The sequence below is a fragment of the Jatropha curcas genome, chromosome 3 (assembly GCF_041381405.1).
Source record: "Jatropha curcas cultivar XTBG-Jc1 chromosome 3, XTBG_Jcur_1.0, whole genome shotgun sequence".
NCBI lineage: Eukaryota > Viridiplantae > Streptophyta > Magnoliopsida > Malpighiales > Euphorbiaceae > Jatropha > Jatropha curcas.
The window spans coordinates 2942216-2958337 of NC_143153.1; the positions used below are offsets into that span (position 1 = coordinate 2942216).

The window sequence follows — 16122 nt, forward strand, 5'->3', positions numbered from 1 at the left end:
GAGAGTAGGTTAGTTATTTTTCGTTATGATCATTGAGTAAGATGGAATCTTTCCATGTTCTATGGTAACCCTAACAGACAAACAAGGCAAAATCACCATGTTCTTTTGATTTCTTATCCTTTTGTTTGGAATTTTTTGATCTATATTTGATGTGGGCAACACCAATTTTTGTGTTTGGGGCGCTCCTTAAGAGCATTGACCATTTAGAATTCAGGAAAAAACTTATTAACATTGAAATCAATATATCCAATTAGAGTTCAACATATCACTTAATTTAGAAGCTTAAACTTATTAGAAGTAAAAAATAATTTATTTTCCTAAATAAGTAATTTGATTCTTTTATAAACACTCTTTCTTAAAATTTTCTATGTGCATTGTTTAATCCATAAAGAAATACCCTTTGGTGTGAAAAAAAAGTCATGCTTCCAAAATCCAAAAACCCCTTTTTTTAATTTACAAAATTTGTCAAAAAAATAGATAAACAAGACATGCACAAATTAATATTGTAGGCAAATATGACATTTGGGAGTGACAATACATAGTCTAATGGCAAGTGCATATACGACTTGATAATAAATCCATGTTCCGATCTCCTTCTTCAAAACTAAAAAATAAAAAAATAAAAAGAAAAAAGAAAAGGAAATAGAAGGGAAGTCATGCACATAATCAATTCCTAGTTGGGATATATTTTTTTGTTTTCTTAAAGAAAGGGAAAAACAATAACATAGATAAGGAATATGATGTCCAATTTCACATGCACACATGTGAAATCACTAATTATTTTTTATAAGTAAAATAGTAGAATTAGTGCTTATTTTTCTGCCTAATAAAAAGCAGGAGATGATGGAGGCCATGTGAGAGAGAGAGAGAGCAACTTCATAGGAAAAGTGCATCCTAGCTCCTCCTTCCTCATCTTTTCATACTATTATTAGAGAGAGAAAATAAATAAAATACTTTATTTTATTAAAAACCATTTTTAGGGGATGGTGGGAGTGAAAGGGAATGACATGGCCCACATGAAGTTTTATGCCAAAGGGCAAAAATGGTCATACAAAGATGGGTAAAATAGGTGCTCTTATAAGATGATTGCACGTGTCTCACATGCATATGTTTTTTTGCCCATATTTCTATTCTTTTATATATATTAATTGCTCACTTCCCTTTACTTATTACTTAATTAGGATTTTAATTTCATTTTCTATAAATTACTTAATTTTTAGATTTCAATTTAGAATTTCTTACACTATTGGACTTTTTTTTTTTAAATAAAGTTTGTCTTAGGATGTTGTTTATTTATATTAATTTAATCACTTGTTAGTTAATTATATTATTTCATTATTGTACTTTAATTTTGTTCTAATTAGTATATTAATATTATTTTAATTTTGGAGACTAGTTCATTCAAATTGTTGATATGATAAATAATTAATATTTCTCTAATATAGTTTCATAATTAAAATTAGACTATTCTTAGCTAACATATTAAAAAAGATTGAAATAGTAATCTTATTAATTAACATAGTCACTAAAAATTTTAAGTTAAGACAAATTGCATTATCACTAAAACACACGATCATTAAGTGATTAGCGTAACTATGGGATGTGACTACTAGTTAACAAAAAGTAGATTTTTGTGTAAAAATATGGGTTTTGATGAAAAAATATTTTGAGTAAATAAATATTTTTTTATTGAAACTATTAGTTAACCTGGTAGACTCTTAACAAAATACTATTTTTCTGTGTACTTATTGCTGATTAATGGTCACGTCTTATTATTACACTAAGACCACCGAATGGATTGTGTGTTTTAGTGGCAATTTGACAAGCGACAATTTGAAATTTTTATTTATTATTGAAACCACTGGTTGAATTGATGGTCTAAATATAAAATACTCTATCCGTCCCATTTTGTTTGCATGGTTTGACAAAATAAGCATATTAAAAATTTAGCCAATAAAAGTTATTTTGCCTTTTTTTCACCCTTAACTCATTAAGATGTTAATAAAAGTGCTTCATTTAACGAACAATCATAAATGTTATTATAGAGAAAATAATTATTTACATATATAAATTTAGAAACCTTGCAAATATTTTGAAACATCCAAAAAAGAAATAACAAGTAAATAAAATGGAACGGAGGGAATAAAATTTTTTTTTATATATATATAATTACTTTTTGCTAACTGTTTATAAGTGTGAGTTACTTTTTATATTGTCCTGAAACCACCAATTGAGTTATTGATTTCAGTGTAATACCCTCTCTCCATGACAGGATAAATATTATATCAATAAATAGTTTTGGTTTGATAGTAGATTGAAAAATAATTTTTTTTGAAGAGCATTATATTTGTCAAAAAAACCCCAAATAAACGGCAAATTGTTTTAAAAAAAGAAAAACAAAAGTAAACTGGGCTAACTAATGGAATCTCTTTTAGTCCATATCACCACCACATCTTTATTTTAGGTTTTACTTTGAAGCCCAAACTAACATCAACCAAATGGGCCTAAGTCCATTTTATTAGGGATAGACGTGGCGCTCTTTAATTGGCCTTCTAAGAATCCTGAACACTTTTCTCTGTTGCGCGAATCCTTCCTATTGTATTCTAGTTCGTTGATAAGGCGACCCGTCGTTCGACTATCACGAGGCTACCAATAAATGGCTGGTCATGTATTTTAAACGACGTTCTTCAACATTAACGATACCTCTTGCGCTCTCATCCGTCATTACTGCTTCAATGAGAGGTAAACATGGTACTTTTGGACACGGGATGTTGACTCTTGAGCAGGCCCCACTTGACCTATCACATGATCATGCAATAAAATTTGAACCTTTAACTGCATTCTGGTGGTGATGGGGGCGGTAAGAGACGAATCAGCGGAACTGGCGGCCGTGGTGGCGGTGGAAGTGATGATGATGATGAGTATAATTGGAATATTATTGACCCAGATGATGATGGTGGCCACGGTGGCAATGATGACCCGTTTGTGATTTTTAGCTTAAAAGGTTTGCCACCGGAGATTTTCGATAAAGAGTGTGTTGATGCTGGTTCTAGTGAGTGGATGAAACCAATAAAGGACTTGCCTTTGGGGCTTAAACTGGCTTATACAATGGGAATGTCAAGTTCCGCTCAATTTACAAGGTTTCTTTGGTTCAATGCAAGGCCTAGCATGGCTAGGGTTTTATGCAGGACCTTACCAGAGGATTTATCTAGGGATCTTAGTGGAAAAATGATAGCAGACCCATTTTGCCTTATAAACTGTTTCTGGAAGCTTTTAACTCACTTGGGTTTTCTCTTTGGTCAGACACAAAGCAAAAAGGGATTGAGAATTTGAAAAAGAATGGAATTTGGTTATTATAAATGCAGCCACTATTGTTGCATGTAATGCTTTTTGTCGTTTGGTCTTTAGCTCCTGTTATCGTTGGGGAGGTGATTTGGATTTCAACGGCTACATAATCTCATAAAATTGCCTAACAATGTTTTTGAAAAGAGTTATTGGCTTAAGGAGTTTAATTCGCAAAGAAGAGCAATTTCTTATTTTTATAAGGCTATTAATTTGTTCACTCTTGGTGCTGCTGCAAGAACAGCTCAAATTGGTTTGTCAACATTACTAATTTCTTCTTCTAAAGATAAGGAGAACAGAGAATTGATAATTTCAAATATGAGTGATATGGGTGCCAATGCAATTGGTGCTGGGATCAATGCTGGATTGTATTCGAATCTACGATATCAATTACTATGTGGGATTGACAGAGGGCTAGTTAGTTACTTCGAAGTAATGGGAATAACATTTTGTGTTGGATCAGCAATTAGGGTTCTAAATGCCAAGATTGGAGCTCAATCTCTTGGAACTGAACAAAAGCTTTCTCATTTGAACACAGATGAAGGATACGGTAATGCTTCAGATTGGTTTGAATTAAAGAGTGTAATCTGTTCTGGGTTTGGTCTAATTGATGCCTACACAAATGAGGTTAAATCTTTATGTAATAATAGTAAGGGGAAGCGGAGAAGAAGCATAAAGAAAAAGATGGTAGCTTTATCTTAGTCGTTGCTTGCTTAATTCTCCTTCTGATACTCAAATCTATTTAGTCGGCATAAATTGTTTTAGCCGGCATAAATTTTCTCAGTTTGTTAATTGTTTTTGTAAAATTGGTTTCTTCTTTTAATAGATGGTTGGTAGCAGATCGAGATTTGAAAAGAAAAAAGCCTCTGTTTTCAACTTGTCGCTTTTCCTACCTAATGTCGCTTACCTTAAAGAAAAATACGTCCAGTGAGCAAGACAATGTGGAATCATCAACTTCTAGATTTTCAATATTTTACTGCTTCCTTTTTGAATGTTAGAAAAACTAAACATATATATATATATATATATATATATTGAAGGCAATAAGGAATTGGAAGAGAGATACAAATGGCAACCCATCAATAAAATGACAACGGTTAATACATGTTTCCAATTGTTTTAGATCATAATACAATCGATGTGCAAGAAAATGCGAAAAAGAATCAAATAAATAAACCAAACATCAAAACAAACCATACAATTACAGACCTTAATTTATGATAACTCCACCTCTTTCTCGTCCCTACCAGTAAATGATAACCGTGAAATATCCATGCTCGAAGAACTTACGTTCAAAGGCAAGCAGCAGCTTCAAGAAAATTGCAGAAGAACAATGAATGAGTGGGCTTCTTGTATGTAACTTGACTCTTGTGATGCTAACTACAGTATACCTGTATTTCTTTATGGCAGTCCCTAAAGTGAAAAAGAATAAGGGTTTCGCCTGTGGCCTTACGATAAAAGTTAGCCACTGTCTATACTCTATATATATACTTATATGCAGTTTATGTTTATTCTAACAAGATATTAAGAAATAGATCATAAATTATGACCCCAGAATGCATGCATGTATCTCTGCCCAACTAGAGACTGTATACAGAATACCTGGCAGCCCCTTCCAGTTAGGAGAGACACCATCAACAAGTTCCTTCTGCTTCTTTACCATACCAGAAAATAATGGAACAAAAGAGATGCCAAAATGATCACCCAGTCTCCTTAGGCTTGGACTTGAACCAATCACAATACCGATATCTGCTTTAAGCAAGCAAAGCAGGTCACCGACTGATCCTCCAATATAGACAGTCAACTGTTGGCTATCAGTATTCCGGTCATTCAAGATGTTGTTTAAAGTTTGAAGCTTTTCCATTGGGCACTCCACTGACCTAACAATTTCTCCAGTTGAAATATCTTTTTCATAAGCCAATTCATTTGAATGTACTTGCAGAACATTTAGATCTTCTGTTCATAGGAAACAAACTCAAGATTATTGTCGAAAAAATATTTTCAACTTAAAGAACAAAGATGGAGAAAGAAAAGGAAACAAACTCTTGCACCAGCAGCATTTCTAATGTATACAAATATTATTAACTGATTAAACACCAAATAATTCATCTTTTAAAACCAAGAAGATCTAAACATTCAAAACTATAGTGTTTATCTATGCCAAACTGCGCTGGTAGGTTTATATGCAGCCTTTGAACCAGAAACATCAGTCTACAATTTGATTACAAATGGCAAACGCTGCTATATTTTATTTTCAACTTTGAAGTGCCTCTAATCCAACAGTGATGTAAACCTCAATCAACTATGGTCAAGGAAGGGAAGCTGCCATAGCAAAAATATGACATTCACTAACTAGCTGAGGAGTGCTATTCGGCTAGATCAGTAAAATTAAACTTCTGAAAAAAAAAAAAAAAAAAAAAAAAAAAAAAAAAAAAAAAAAAAGAGAATCCCTATCCCTTTCATGATGTCTAAGACTTGCGTTGATGGTTATTCTGTCAATTCACTTGAATTTGCATTTTGTCACTATTAACTTGTACAGCTAATGCATGAACTTATGAGCACACTACGATGGTGCAATGCAGTCATAAACACACTGACAATGATCAAGTATAAGTGAAATGGAAAAGAATAATATATTATAATCTAACAAGGAGTACCTGATGAGAAAGCTGATCTAATGAGATCACCGCACCAACAGTATGAAAGGATATGGACATCAGCTTTTACATTTTCATTTCTAACAATCTTTTGGAAAAACCCTCTACAACCATCTTGAAAGATGAGTTGTTGACCAGCCCGCTTTATATCCTCTAGATTTAAACCCTTCAGTACTCCTGACTGAATCACTCTTGAATTTGCCCTTTTCTCAAAATCCGCTAGTTGTTCAAGAGCTTTGCTTAGACCTTCGTAATTAAATTTTTCCGCTGCAACAGAAGGAAACATTCCATAGACATGTTATCTCAGTAATGGCTGTACCATCTTAAAGCTAGAAGGCATAAAACTAAAAGATTCAACTGAAAAGGGTTAGTAAACCTGGTTCGGCAGGAATGATGCTTTCTATGCATTGATCATGCTCTTCCACATACTGGGCCGAAAGAACACTCCATGTGCTCCTCAAATCAGCTGATGGCATATGAGTGAGTTGGGTTTCAGATCCATTGAGATCAATCTTTGGTGCTCTTATAATTGCAATCTCAGCTAAAACAGCAGAGGAATCAACAGCAATACATGTCATGTCAAAATCACAAAATACAGTAAGGTGGAAATCATCAGGGCCTTGCAACCTAGACAAAGGCACTAATGTTTTCTGGACAATTTGTTGCGTAGCGAAAAAATCCACTTTAAGTTTCATAGCCTGAAGGTATAGTCTTTCTAAGACATCAAGTTCTTCGCTTGTCAAACAGATGCTAAGTTTATCCAGCATGTCTTCTAGTTGCAGAGCTGCAGCCTGAAATCAGCAAATAAACGGGTTAAGTGGCAAGGAAATTCTTAATCAATAAGCTAAGCATTCTTCGTAGTTCTTGCAGAGAAAAAGCCAAGTTAGAAAGTAAAATGCACAGTAATCTAACAAACCTCAAAGCCTTCAGAGTAATAGTAGTCAATCCACTTCTTGTAAATGTGACTGCTATCATCAGGATCAAGAATTTGCTGTATCTCTTTAGTTATAGAGGCATGCAGCAACATGCTAGGCGCCATAGCACCAAGAGTGTAAGCAGCAAGTTTTATCCTCTCAAAAGGAGTTGCAATTTTACCAGGAAATTTTTCTCCTTCAACTTTTCCTGAGGCTGTTGCCAGCAAAAAATCTATATACTTTTGGGTGGCAAGGAGAGAAGTCCTATCCGCTGGAGGTTCAAAGCCCCATTCCTGTACATAATTTGCTTGAGTATATAATGCAAATACGAATACAGTTCAGTTTTTATCCATTTCCCTGTAACCACTAGCATTGGACACAGACATGAACAGCCTAAATCCATAAACACATTTTTATTAAATAAATGTATACAATAGGGTATCACTTGCCAATCACTCAAATATAAACAAAGAAAATCAAGATGATAGATCATAGAAAAATGCCAAGACTGCATTTTTATGGTGCGAATAAACTGAAGAGCATAATTATTGAGACGTCAAATCTCCTCTGGACCTCTGCCAATGTTTGGACAAATTCAGAATCAAAAGTTCATTCGTAACAAAATTGACGGGTAGTTTTGAAAATTCGATTCAAATTAGAAACCCCACAAATTCAATAACCCATTTTGACAGTGTTAGATTTAGTGGAGCAAGCAAGAGTCAAAGATCAACATCAGTATATTCAGGACTCTCTCATGCTCAAGAAAGTTCATAATTTGAAGAAAAAACAAAGAAAAAGAAAAAGTGGGAATTGATATTAGGAAGCATACATGGACAATAGCGTCGTAGTTCTTAAGCTTGTTTTTGACGCGTTTTCTTAACTTGCGAATCGCGCTCTTGTCTTCCTCATCGTCTGCACATTCTTCAGCCAATTCATATCTGAAAATTATGGAAGTAAATAACAATTTAGTCATTAAATTACATTCATCTAATTAACAAAAATTGATAAAAACAATATTTAAAATTAAGCGAATGCTTACGCTTGAGCGAATGCTTTGAGAAAATGGACATCTTGAGAAATACAACGGAGAAAAGAGCAAGAGTCCAAATTACCAGAGGCCAAGCTAGCAAAGTAAGGACTGTACATAGCAAAGAATAAGTATTTTTTCGACTTGATCCAAAACCGCCTGGCTATTCCTCCTTCATCCAGTGCTCCCATCTCAGGCATCTTTGGTCAAAAGACGTCTTCTTTCAGTGATTTCTTCAGATTGGTTTAAAGTAAGGGATGGATAGCTAGCGCTTGAAGATTTGGACTGAATACCAGAAACGAAGAAAATTTTTGAAAACAGAGTTGGTGAATGGATTGCTGCTTACGTTTTGGTTTTAGAGAAAGCGTATATACATAAAAAAAGTCCAAGTTTGCAGGAAAATTGAGAATTTAATGTAAAACAGAAAAGGTGGGCCGGCGGTCAGGACGTGGGTCATGGTGGGATCGGAATTGGAAGACTGAGTCCGTCACTCGGCTTTTGGAAATAAAGAGGAGTGTCGTAACTCGTAACTCAAACTGCCAAAGTCAAATCTTTGTACTTATTGTCACGGGTTGGCGGAGAAGATATATTAATTCAAAGAATTTATTTTCTATTATTTGTTTACAATATTAAAAAATTATTTGAAAACATTAACATTTTTAACTTGTAGACTCAAAGAATATTCATATTTGCAAAAACTTATTTTTTTAATTAATTTATTGTTGTATCTGAAAAAAAATGGATAAAAAATAATTTATAGTGAGTACTAATGATTAGTAATCTAATAAAAATTTATTTGTCGTAAAATATTACATTATTCAAAAAACCGTAGATGCAATCAGAGTAAATGATAATCAATTTTAGTTCATTATAAATTATTTAATAAGTGCATCGTACATGATTAAGTTATGAAAACTTTTGAATAAATATCATACATCTGAACTAAATTCTTTTTTATTAAAGAATCTCTTTCTATTTACTCAAAGTTATAAAATAATTTTATCTTTTGAAAATATAAATTATTATTTTTTAAAAAATATTTAGTTTTCATTCATAAAAAAAATATTTTTCATTGATTTATTTTTTTTTTACATAAACATTAAAAAATGAGAAAAATAAAAAAAAATAGTTTTCAAAACAAATGGAGTGTAAGAGATTAGTGATATATATTTGCAAATATAGATATTACATAAATTAGAATAATTAAGGAGTTAATTTAAAAAATAAAATTATATAAAACTTTAATAAACATCTCAATTCCAATTCTCTTTCCTAATATTAAAAGAAATATATGTGTGAATTAAAAATGAGAAATTGAACATTAATTTGTGTATTCCGTACGATCAACATCCATATGGCACAATATAGACTTATTTAGCTTTTTTAATCCTTTGAATATTTGTTATTTACTTTAATTATCATTTTCATTTTCCACAAATATTATTTTTGACAATGTCAAAATTAAAAAAAAAAAAAAAGCACCTAATGTCACATTTTATTTGTTTATGTATTTATTACACATTTTGGTCCCCTCTATATTATCATTCAAACCCTAATTGGCTTACACTTGGTCAATTTCACATACAACATTTTCTTTATATTAAACGACTTATTCTAATGCTCTTTTCTCTTTTTTTCCATTTCTTTTTCCATAATGAAAAATCCATATTTAACAAAAAAAATATATTTTTTTAAAATGCTACGTATTATTTTTGTATATTTTCAATATATTTACATTATACACGTTAAATTAAAACTAATAAATTAAAAATATAAATCAAACAACCAAATATATTCATTGCACCACTTAATCAATAATGCTAGAACGTGAATATCATTAATGTTATATTTTCTTTTTCTCAATTTTGAGTAACAATGGTACTAATTTCTTTCCTTTCCAAATTAAATGTACAATGAAAATCTCAGGATGTTCAATGCATTATGATAAAATGAAATAATTTAATTTTTCAATAACATTTGTTTATTTATTGTCAACGAGACATGAGACGAAAAAAAAAAACAAAAAAAAGAGTTGTTCCAAGTTAGGTGGTGTATGATTTGGTACAAGAGGGTGCATGATTGTCGACGCTTTCGTGGAAAAGATTGCAACTTTGACCCTCAATAAGGATTTTTTGTTCCTCTACGGCTTCGTTTACAATCCTGGTAATTCCGTTGTTTTCTTGCCTTTTCTCGGCGACCAATCAGCCCTGAAAGGCCCAATTAATTGCGAATCCAATATTCAAATTGAAATATCTGAAGAATTAAGGCCCATTAATTTTGGCCCAAAACAACATGGAACGCCACGTGTCAGTTGTTAGATATTCCAGCTCTGCATGACAACCTAAGTCTGATATCTATCACTACATCGTTTTGCTACCAATCCTTGTGATGATGCTAAGAATGTCCCTGTTTAAGTGAATGGCTGTCGTTTTTACACACCATCTTGTCCCAAAGCCACACCAAATTCTCTTTTATAAGCAAGTCCCTCTTCTTTCATTTTTCTCTCTTTCTCTTCCATATCTTCACTCAATGGCAGCTCTGCAATCTCTTGCATTGGCCTCTCCGGTCTCACATTATTTGCACCAACCACGCTCTTTCCTAGGTACTTCTACTTTCACCAACTGGGTACTATTTAAATTCTTTTATTGGCATTAGAACTGTGCTCAGGAGTAAATTTGTTGTTAATTACATATAGGTTCATGAATTTCTTCTCTTTTCTTTTTTTTTTTTTTCTTTTTTTGGAATTCTTTTGATTATAAGCTAATCCTTTTATTTAACTTTTTGGAGTTCATCAATTACATAAAGTTTCCTTCTTTCTTTAGATTAATTTGATTAGTTGATTACCCTGATGTTTATAAAAGAGTAATGAACTTATTTTATGCGAAATTATTTGATCTTTGGATTGGTGCAGAAAGTGAGACAGTTGGGAATTTTAGAAAAATGACTGTATCGTACCCCTTATTATAACATGAGAAATGGAAGTTCTTGGCATCTTTCATCTATTAAGCAACATGGAAAAATGTAGTGTTCAAGAATCACTATTATTAGGCTATGGAAGCATTTCGGATTTCAAGCCTTAAAGAAATAGTTTACTTCTTTTTCATGTTAATATCAATTACGTGTAAGCTAAATTTTTGTGAAAATAAGAGAACAAGAATTTAGCCACTCACTAAATGATTTGATAGACTAGTTTTTATAATGGCTGGTAACTGAAATACAATGCCTGTATTGTTTTGTAGGCTCAGTGTCTTCGCCTGTCCATTGTGGTGTCCGATCCTCATTCAATGGCCAGTCTTTCTGCCTGCCCCATTCTCGTTTGGCTTCAATTAGGCATAATAAAGCATCGAGATTTATAACAATGATGGTCAAACCAACAATCCAATTTGTCCAAGGAACTGATGAACAAACGATACCAGATGTAAGGCTAACCAAGTCAAGAGATGGTACAAATGGTATGGCCATTTTCACCTTTGACCAGCCTTCTGTTTTTGACTCTTCTGGTGAACTTGGTGATATAACTGGTTTTTACATGATTGATGAGGAAGGAGTTCTCCAATCAGTTGATGTTAATGCTAAATTTGTAAATGGAAAGCCAGCTCTAATTGAGGCAAAATACGTCATGCGTACTCCTCGTGAGTGGGACAGATTCATGAGATTCATGGAGCGATATGCTAATGCAAATGGCTTACAGTTCATCAAAAAATAAGGCAATGTATGTCTCTTTCGATTTTGCAGCTTTCACCTTATTGGCTTTGTCTTTTTTAGTAAAGGAAAACCTCAACATCTCCATTAATGTGCACACAGGATGGTTGTAACCACCATATTCCTCCTCTCTTTAACAAATTTTTGCAGTTCTTAGTGATGTACAATTTTAACTCTTCCATTATATAAACGTACAAGCAAGATGGCTCATGTCCTGCAATTTTTTTTTCCTGCATTATGTGTAGTCTTATTTTTAAGAAAGATTTTAGTTGGTCAATATGAACTAGCTTGCCAGCTGCTGCACTTCACATTTAGCTACTCAAGTAAGGACACGTTGAACATTTTTCCTTGTTATTGATTGTATCGATTCTCATATATGTAAATGGTAGCATTTTGTTCTATTCATTGGAGAATCAAATTGGTAGAGAAGTTAGTCTATGTTTGAATTTCCATCTCTGCAGTATGCCAATTCATGCATGTCTTTGTTTGAGGGAAAGAGAATAAAGCTTTATTTCTCTGAATAAAATGTAGCTAAGTAGCCGATCTTTAAATTCAACCATTTCAACTCTATGTGATTTCAATTCCTCTGAATCTACATCAATGATGAACAAAAGACTAGACCATTTGGTTCATAACCATCAGCGATGCTGTAACTCTCCTACTTATACTTCCAAGTCACTGAAATGGGGCTTCTAGTCCTGTAAAAATTATTTTGAGAGTGCACCCATGTCAAATGCCCTTGTGCAAAGCTCTGTTGCTCTCTTCTTATTGTCTTCCTGGATGTGAACCACACTTTGTAACTCAAACTTTGATTTATGTGTTTGAAAAGAAGTTTTTGAGGTTTTACTCTCACTTTGACTCCTTCAGGAGCCATTACTTCCACTGAGTAGATGGAATTAGGACTCCCCACATTTGTCAGTTGCCGCTTGATCATCTTGCTTGTCATTCCATGCTTGAAAATAACAGAAATGGAAGGGTAATTGAGGCTGAAACCCTTATTCATCCGCAATAGCTCATTGCAGCTAACATTCCTATGTGTGATGGTGAAAATTTCTGATCTTGTATATCCAAGTGTGCATAGGTGAATTACGTAGTCAGCTGGCTTGATATCATATATCAATCCTGGACTGATGGCTCTTTCTGGGTTTACATGCCCTGCTCCGATTGCAAAAACACTTGCTGTTTTGTTACCATCCATTATTGGATTTCCTGAATGGTCAGTTACATCTGCAGTAGTCATTATTGCAGATTTAACAGCAGCAGGGGTCCATCTGGGATGAGCTGAGCGGATGAGGGCAGCAATTCCACTGACATGGGGACAAGCCATGGATGTCCCCGACATGACAGTGAAATTTACTCTTCTAGAATCTTCTGGAAGACCAGTGGGGCCTAAGTTTTGAGGCCATGCTGCAATGATATTTACTCCAGGCGCAATTACATCTGGTTTGAGGATTGAAGGGTTAGTTAAACTTGGACCTCTGGCTGAAAACTGAGCTACTGCTGGTGCTCTGGATCTCCCAATGACAGTTCCGCCAAATAATACTCGAGCTCTTGGTTTAATGGTAGAGTTTATGTAAGCTTTCAAGCGCACTGATTCTGCAAAACCAATTAATGTTGCAGGCAATACATGAACATCCACCGAGTCTTCCTCAAGGTTGATTTCTGTATTGGCCAATATCATTGCAGCTCCACCAGCTTCTTTCACAGCTAGTCCTTTTTCTGCCCTTCCATTGACACCTCGATCACAAACCACCATTTTGCCATGTACTTTTGCTTTTGGGAGAGAGCCTCTGAAGCAAAATTCACTTCCTGTGTCCCCACCAGTTACATAAACTAGTTCAAGCTCTTTTACGGTCTTTGAAAACTGGTTACCTGGGTACATGGATTCTCCATAAAGGAATTTTCCATTAGCTAATTGAACTATGGCGGGAAATTTTCGATCTAGTGTGCTTGCACCAATGGTATCAATCCAAGGAGCTTCATTGGCAACTGAGTTCTGGAGAGGACCATTGTTTCCTGCTGCACATATAACTGAAATTCCATGCTCTACTGCTCGAAAACTGCCAATTGCTATGCTATCTGCAAAAAGTGGCAATGGAAAGCCTCCCAAAGAAAGGGAAAGTACATCAACACCATCTCTGATTGCAACATCCATTGCAGCTAGTATATCTGAGCTGTAACAGCCATTGACCCAGCAAACTTTGTACACTGCAATATGTGCACCAGGAGCCATCCCTCGTGCAATACCAGCTCCATTACCAAGAACACTTGCCATTGGGACTGCAGCTCCTGCTGCAGTGGATGATGTGTGAGTTCCATGCCCATGAGAATCTCTTGGAGACGCATATTCTTGAATAATGTTTGATGATGAAGCAGATGCTACACGGTGACCTTTAGTGAAGAACCTTGCACCAATGAGTTTCTTGTTACAATTAGAAGAATTAAAATCTTGCCCTTCTTGGCAAACACCTCTCCACTTCTTAGGAACTGGTGGCATTCCTTGGTCATTGAAACTTGGACTCTCTGGCCAAACTCCAGTGTCAAGAACCCCAATAATCATCCCGCGACCAAACTTAGACTTATACCAAGCATCTGCACCATTAGGATTAAGTCCCAAGAACTTGTAAGAATAAGTGGTGTGAACTTGTATTCTCCTATCTGGCCTAACTGCAATAACATCAGGCAACTTCTGCAATGACTCGAGCTCCGATTCAGAGAGTTGAGCTGCAAAACCTTCCATGGCAGAACGATAAGAGTAAAGAAGCCGAGAAGAGTAGTCTTCTACGGAGGAAACAGTTTGTTCAAGAAAGGATAGATGCCAGTGAAACTTGGAGGAGAAGGAAGATCTTGTTATGCCATGTGGGTGGAGCTGAACTATGTAGGTTTGTAGAGTGTTGGCTTGGAGAGAAAGAAAGTTAAAGAAAATAATGGAAAAGAAAAGGTTAGTTTTGGCTTCCATGGATAACTTAAGATTGAAGTGATGCTTGAAGATGGAAAATGCATGATTCTTGGAAAGAATTGGAGAGTATTTGAAGGAGTTGGAGAGAATTCAAAAAACTGTGTTAGGCTAAGCATTTCTGCGCTCTCTGAGTGAAAGAATATGAAACTCGTGAAATTTAAGAGCTCTGCATCACGAGGATCTTTTGTTTAGAGAGAGAGAGAGAGAGAGATAGAGCTCTGGCTTATTGAGGAGCTGAAAATATTTCGTCTTTGTTTCACGAGATGTTATGGGAAAGCTTTAATAGAATTTTTGTAGGATTCTTAAAAGATTGAAAACCTTTGAATCTTTTTTGTGTTGTGTTCAGGTTGTCCTTGAGATTGTCCTCGTCTTGTCTTGAAAGAGATTTTTTTTTTCCTCAAGAAATAAGAGAGAGAAAAGTGGACTGGGAAAAGAAGAATGAAGGAAGAAGCAAGAGAGATGGTCCTTTCTGTTATTTAATGCTTTGTTCAAAGTGCATTTATGCTCACAGCTCTATGTTTGCACTCCATGGCTCCCTTCTTCCCGTGCAGCTTGTGCGTCGCTGCATATATTGATTTTCTCACCATTCTTTATGACGCAATATATTTATGAAAATTAATTGTACTGAACATTAGAGGAACAAAGAGGATAAAAAGAGTCATTCTTTTAAATCTTGGATTGGATTATAATTAACTATTATTTTAATGAATGTAGTAATAATTTTATGAAGAGAGAGATTTTTGAAAATTAATTAAATTCTATTAGGTATTAGAGACAAAGATGATAAAAGAAGGATCAGTTTAGTTGAATAATGACTAAATGCAGTAATTTATATATGTGCTTTACTTAAAAAAAAATATTGTGACACCTTCAATTTTTACTTTGACCAGTTAAATGTTGAAGCTTATAAAATTATACATTTTAAACAATTTAATTTGCAAATTTTTCTATGAAATGCTTCAATTTTTAAATTTAGATCAATTAATATCTATTTGACGGTTGAAAATGTAAAAAATATTTTTTTAAAAAAATTGCAATAACCACACAAATGAATATTTTATGTATAAAAACTAAATATATGAAAAAAAAAAAATTCTTCTGGCTTAGGGATGTATCTAATATTTATTAAAGTTTATCTTTACGAGGATAATAAGTTCTTCGTAAAATTTAGAATTTAGAATGCTACAAGATTTTTTTACATAAAATATATAAATAAATTATATACATTTGGCGGTTGAAAAATAAATTTTTCATGTCACCAGAAATAGAAACCTTAGCAGAAACCAAAGTGAGTTTTGAGTGGATTGAGGTTGGAGTGTGTATGTGGATTGCATCCCCTTCGAAATGGGCTTGGGCTGGACTTCAAAAATTAAATGCCTATAGCAGCTCTATTTCACTTTCCAATGAACAAGGAGTTAAAAGATAAACATCACTGGTGCCCCCGCTTCGGAGTAGACTCTACACCCAAGTTTGGTAGGCTTAGAATTGTTGTTTATTTATTATTATTATTATTTTTTTGTT

At 33.9% G+C, this 16122-nt stretch overlaps 4 protein-coding genes across 5 annotated transcripts; 2 read left to right on the top strand and 2 right to left on the bottom strand.

The window, feature by feature from the left end:
• Positions 1-2656: 2656 nt before the first annotated feature.
• Positions 2657-4044, top strand: LOC149497348 (uncharacterized). The gene is made up of 4 exons (XM_089718853.1): positions 2657-2668; positions 2866-3298; positions 3409-3428; positions 3547-4044. The coding sequence occupies exons 1-4, from the start codon at positions 2657-2659 to the stop codon at positions 4042-4044; spliced, it is 963 nt and encodes a 320-aa protein (XP_089574979.1).
• A 349-nt stretch (positions 4045-4393) lies between these two features.
• Positions 4394-8478, bottom strand: LOC105644472 (bifunctional TH2 protein, mitochondrial). 2 transcript variants are annotated; one of them, XM_012229830.4, is made up of 7 exons: positions 7953-8478; positions 7743-7851; positions 6916-7206; positions 6376-6790; positions 6000-6266; positions 4945-5298; positions 4394-4651 (listed from the first exon to the last, which is right to left on the bottom strand). In XM_012229830.4, exons 1-7 carry the CDS (start codon positions 8138-8140, stop codon positions 4635-4637), a joined length of 1641 nt encoding a protein of 546 aa, XP_012085220.1. In that variant the 5' UTR covers positions 8141-8478; the 3' UTR covers positions 4394-4634. The 2 variants fall into 2 exon arrangements, with proteins under 2 accessions (XP_012085220.1, XP_012085219.1); XM_012229829.4 differs by having other exon boundaries at positions 4394-5298.
• A 1891-nt stretch (positions 8479-10369) lies between these two features.
• Positions 10370-11862, top strand: PSB28 (photosystem II reaction center PSB28 protein). Its single transcript, XM_012229827.4, has 2 exons — positions 10370-10542; positions 11180-11862. Exons 1-2 carry the CDS (start codon positions 10470-10472, stop codon positions 11644-11646), a joined length of 540 nt encoding a protein of 179 aa, XP_012085217.2. The 5' UTR covers positions 10370-10469; the 3' UTR covers positions 11647-11862.
• A 261-nt stretch (positions 11863-12123) lies between these two features.
• SDD1 (Subtilase family protein) lies at positions 12124-14671 on the bottom strand. The gene has a single exon (XM_012229826.4). The coding sequence runs from the start codon at positions 14599-14601 to the stop codon at positions 12301-12303; it is 2301 nt and encodes a 766-aa protein (XP_012085216.1). The 5' UTR covers positions 14602-14671; the 3' UTR covers positions 12124-12300.
• Between the last annotated feature and the right edge of the window lie 1451 nt (positions 14672-16122).

Bases quoted from the DNA above. Each gene is read 5' to 3' on its own strand.
- LOC149497348 (XM_089718853.1), top strand. The intron at 3,299-3,408 runs GTCAGACACAAA...TTTGGTCTTTAG, and splicing joins TCACTTGGGTTTTCTCTTTG to CTCCTGTTATCGTTGGGGAG. The intron at 3,429-3,546 runs GTGATTTGGATT...TATTTTTATAAG, and splicing joins CTCCTGTTATCGTTGGGGAG to GCTATTAATTTGTTCACTCT.
- LOC105644472 (XM_012229829.4), bottom strand. From the start codon at position 8,140: ATGCCTGAGATGGGAGCACTGGATGAAGGAGGAATAGCCAGGCGGTTT. The intron at 7,852-7,952 runs GTAAGCATTCGC...CATAATTTTCAG, and splicing joins CTCAAAGCATTCGCTCAAGC to ATATGAATTGGCTGAAGAAT. The intron at 6,791-6,915 runs GTTTGTTAGATT...TGCTGATTTCAG, and splicing joins ATTACTCTGAAGGCTTTGAG to GCTGCAGCTCTGCAACTAGA.
- PSB28 (XM_012229827.4), top strand. From the start codon at position 10,470: ATGGCAGCTCTGCAATCTCTTGCATTGGCCTCTCCGGTCTCACATTAT. The intron at 10,543-11,179 runs GTACTTCTACTT...ATTGTTTTGTAG, and splicing joins CCAACCACGCTCTTTCCTAG to GCTCAGTGTCTTCGCCTGTC.
- SDD1 (XM_012229826.4), bottom strand. From the start codon at position 14,601: ATGGAAGCCAAAACTAACCTTTTCTTTTCCATTATTTTCTTTAACTTT.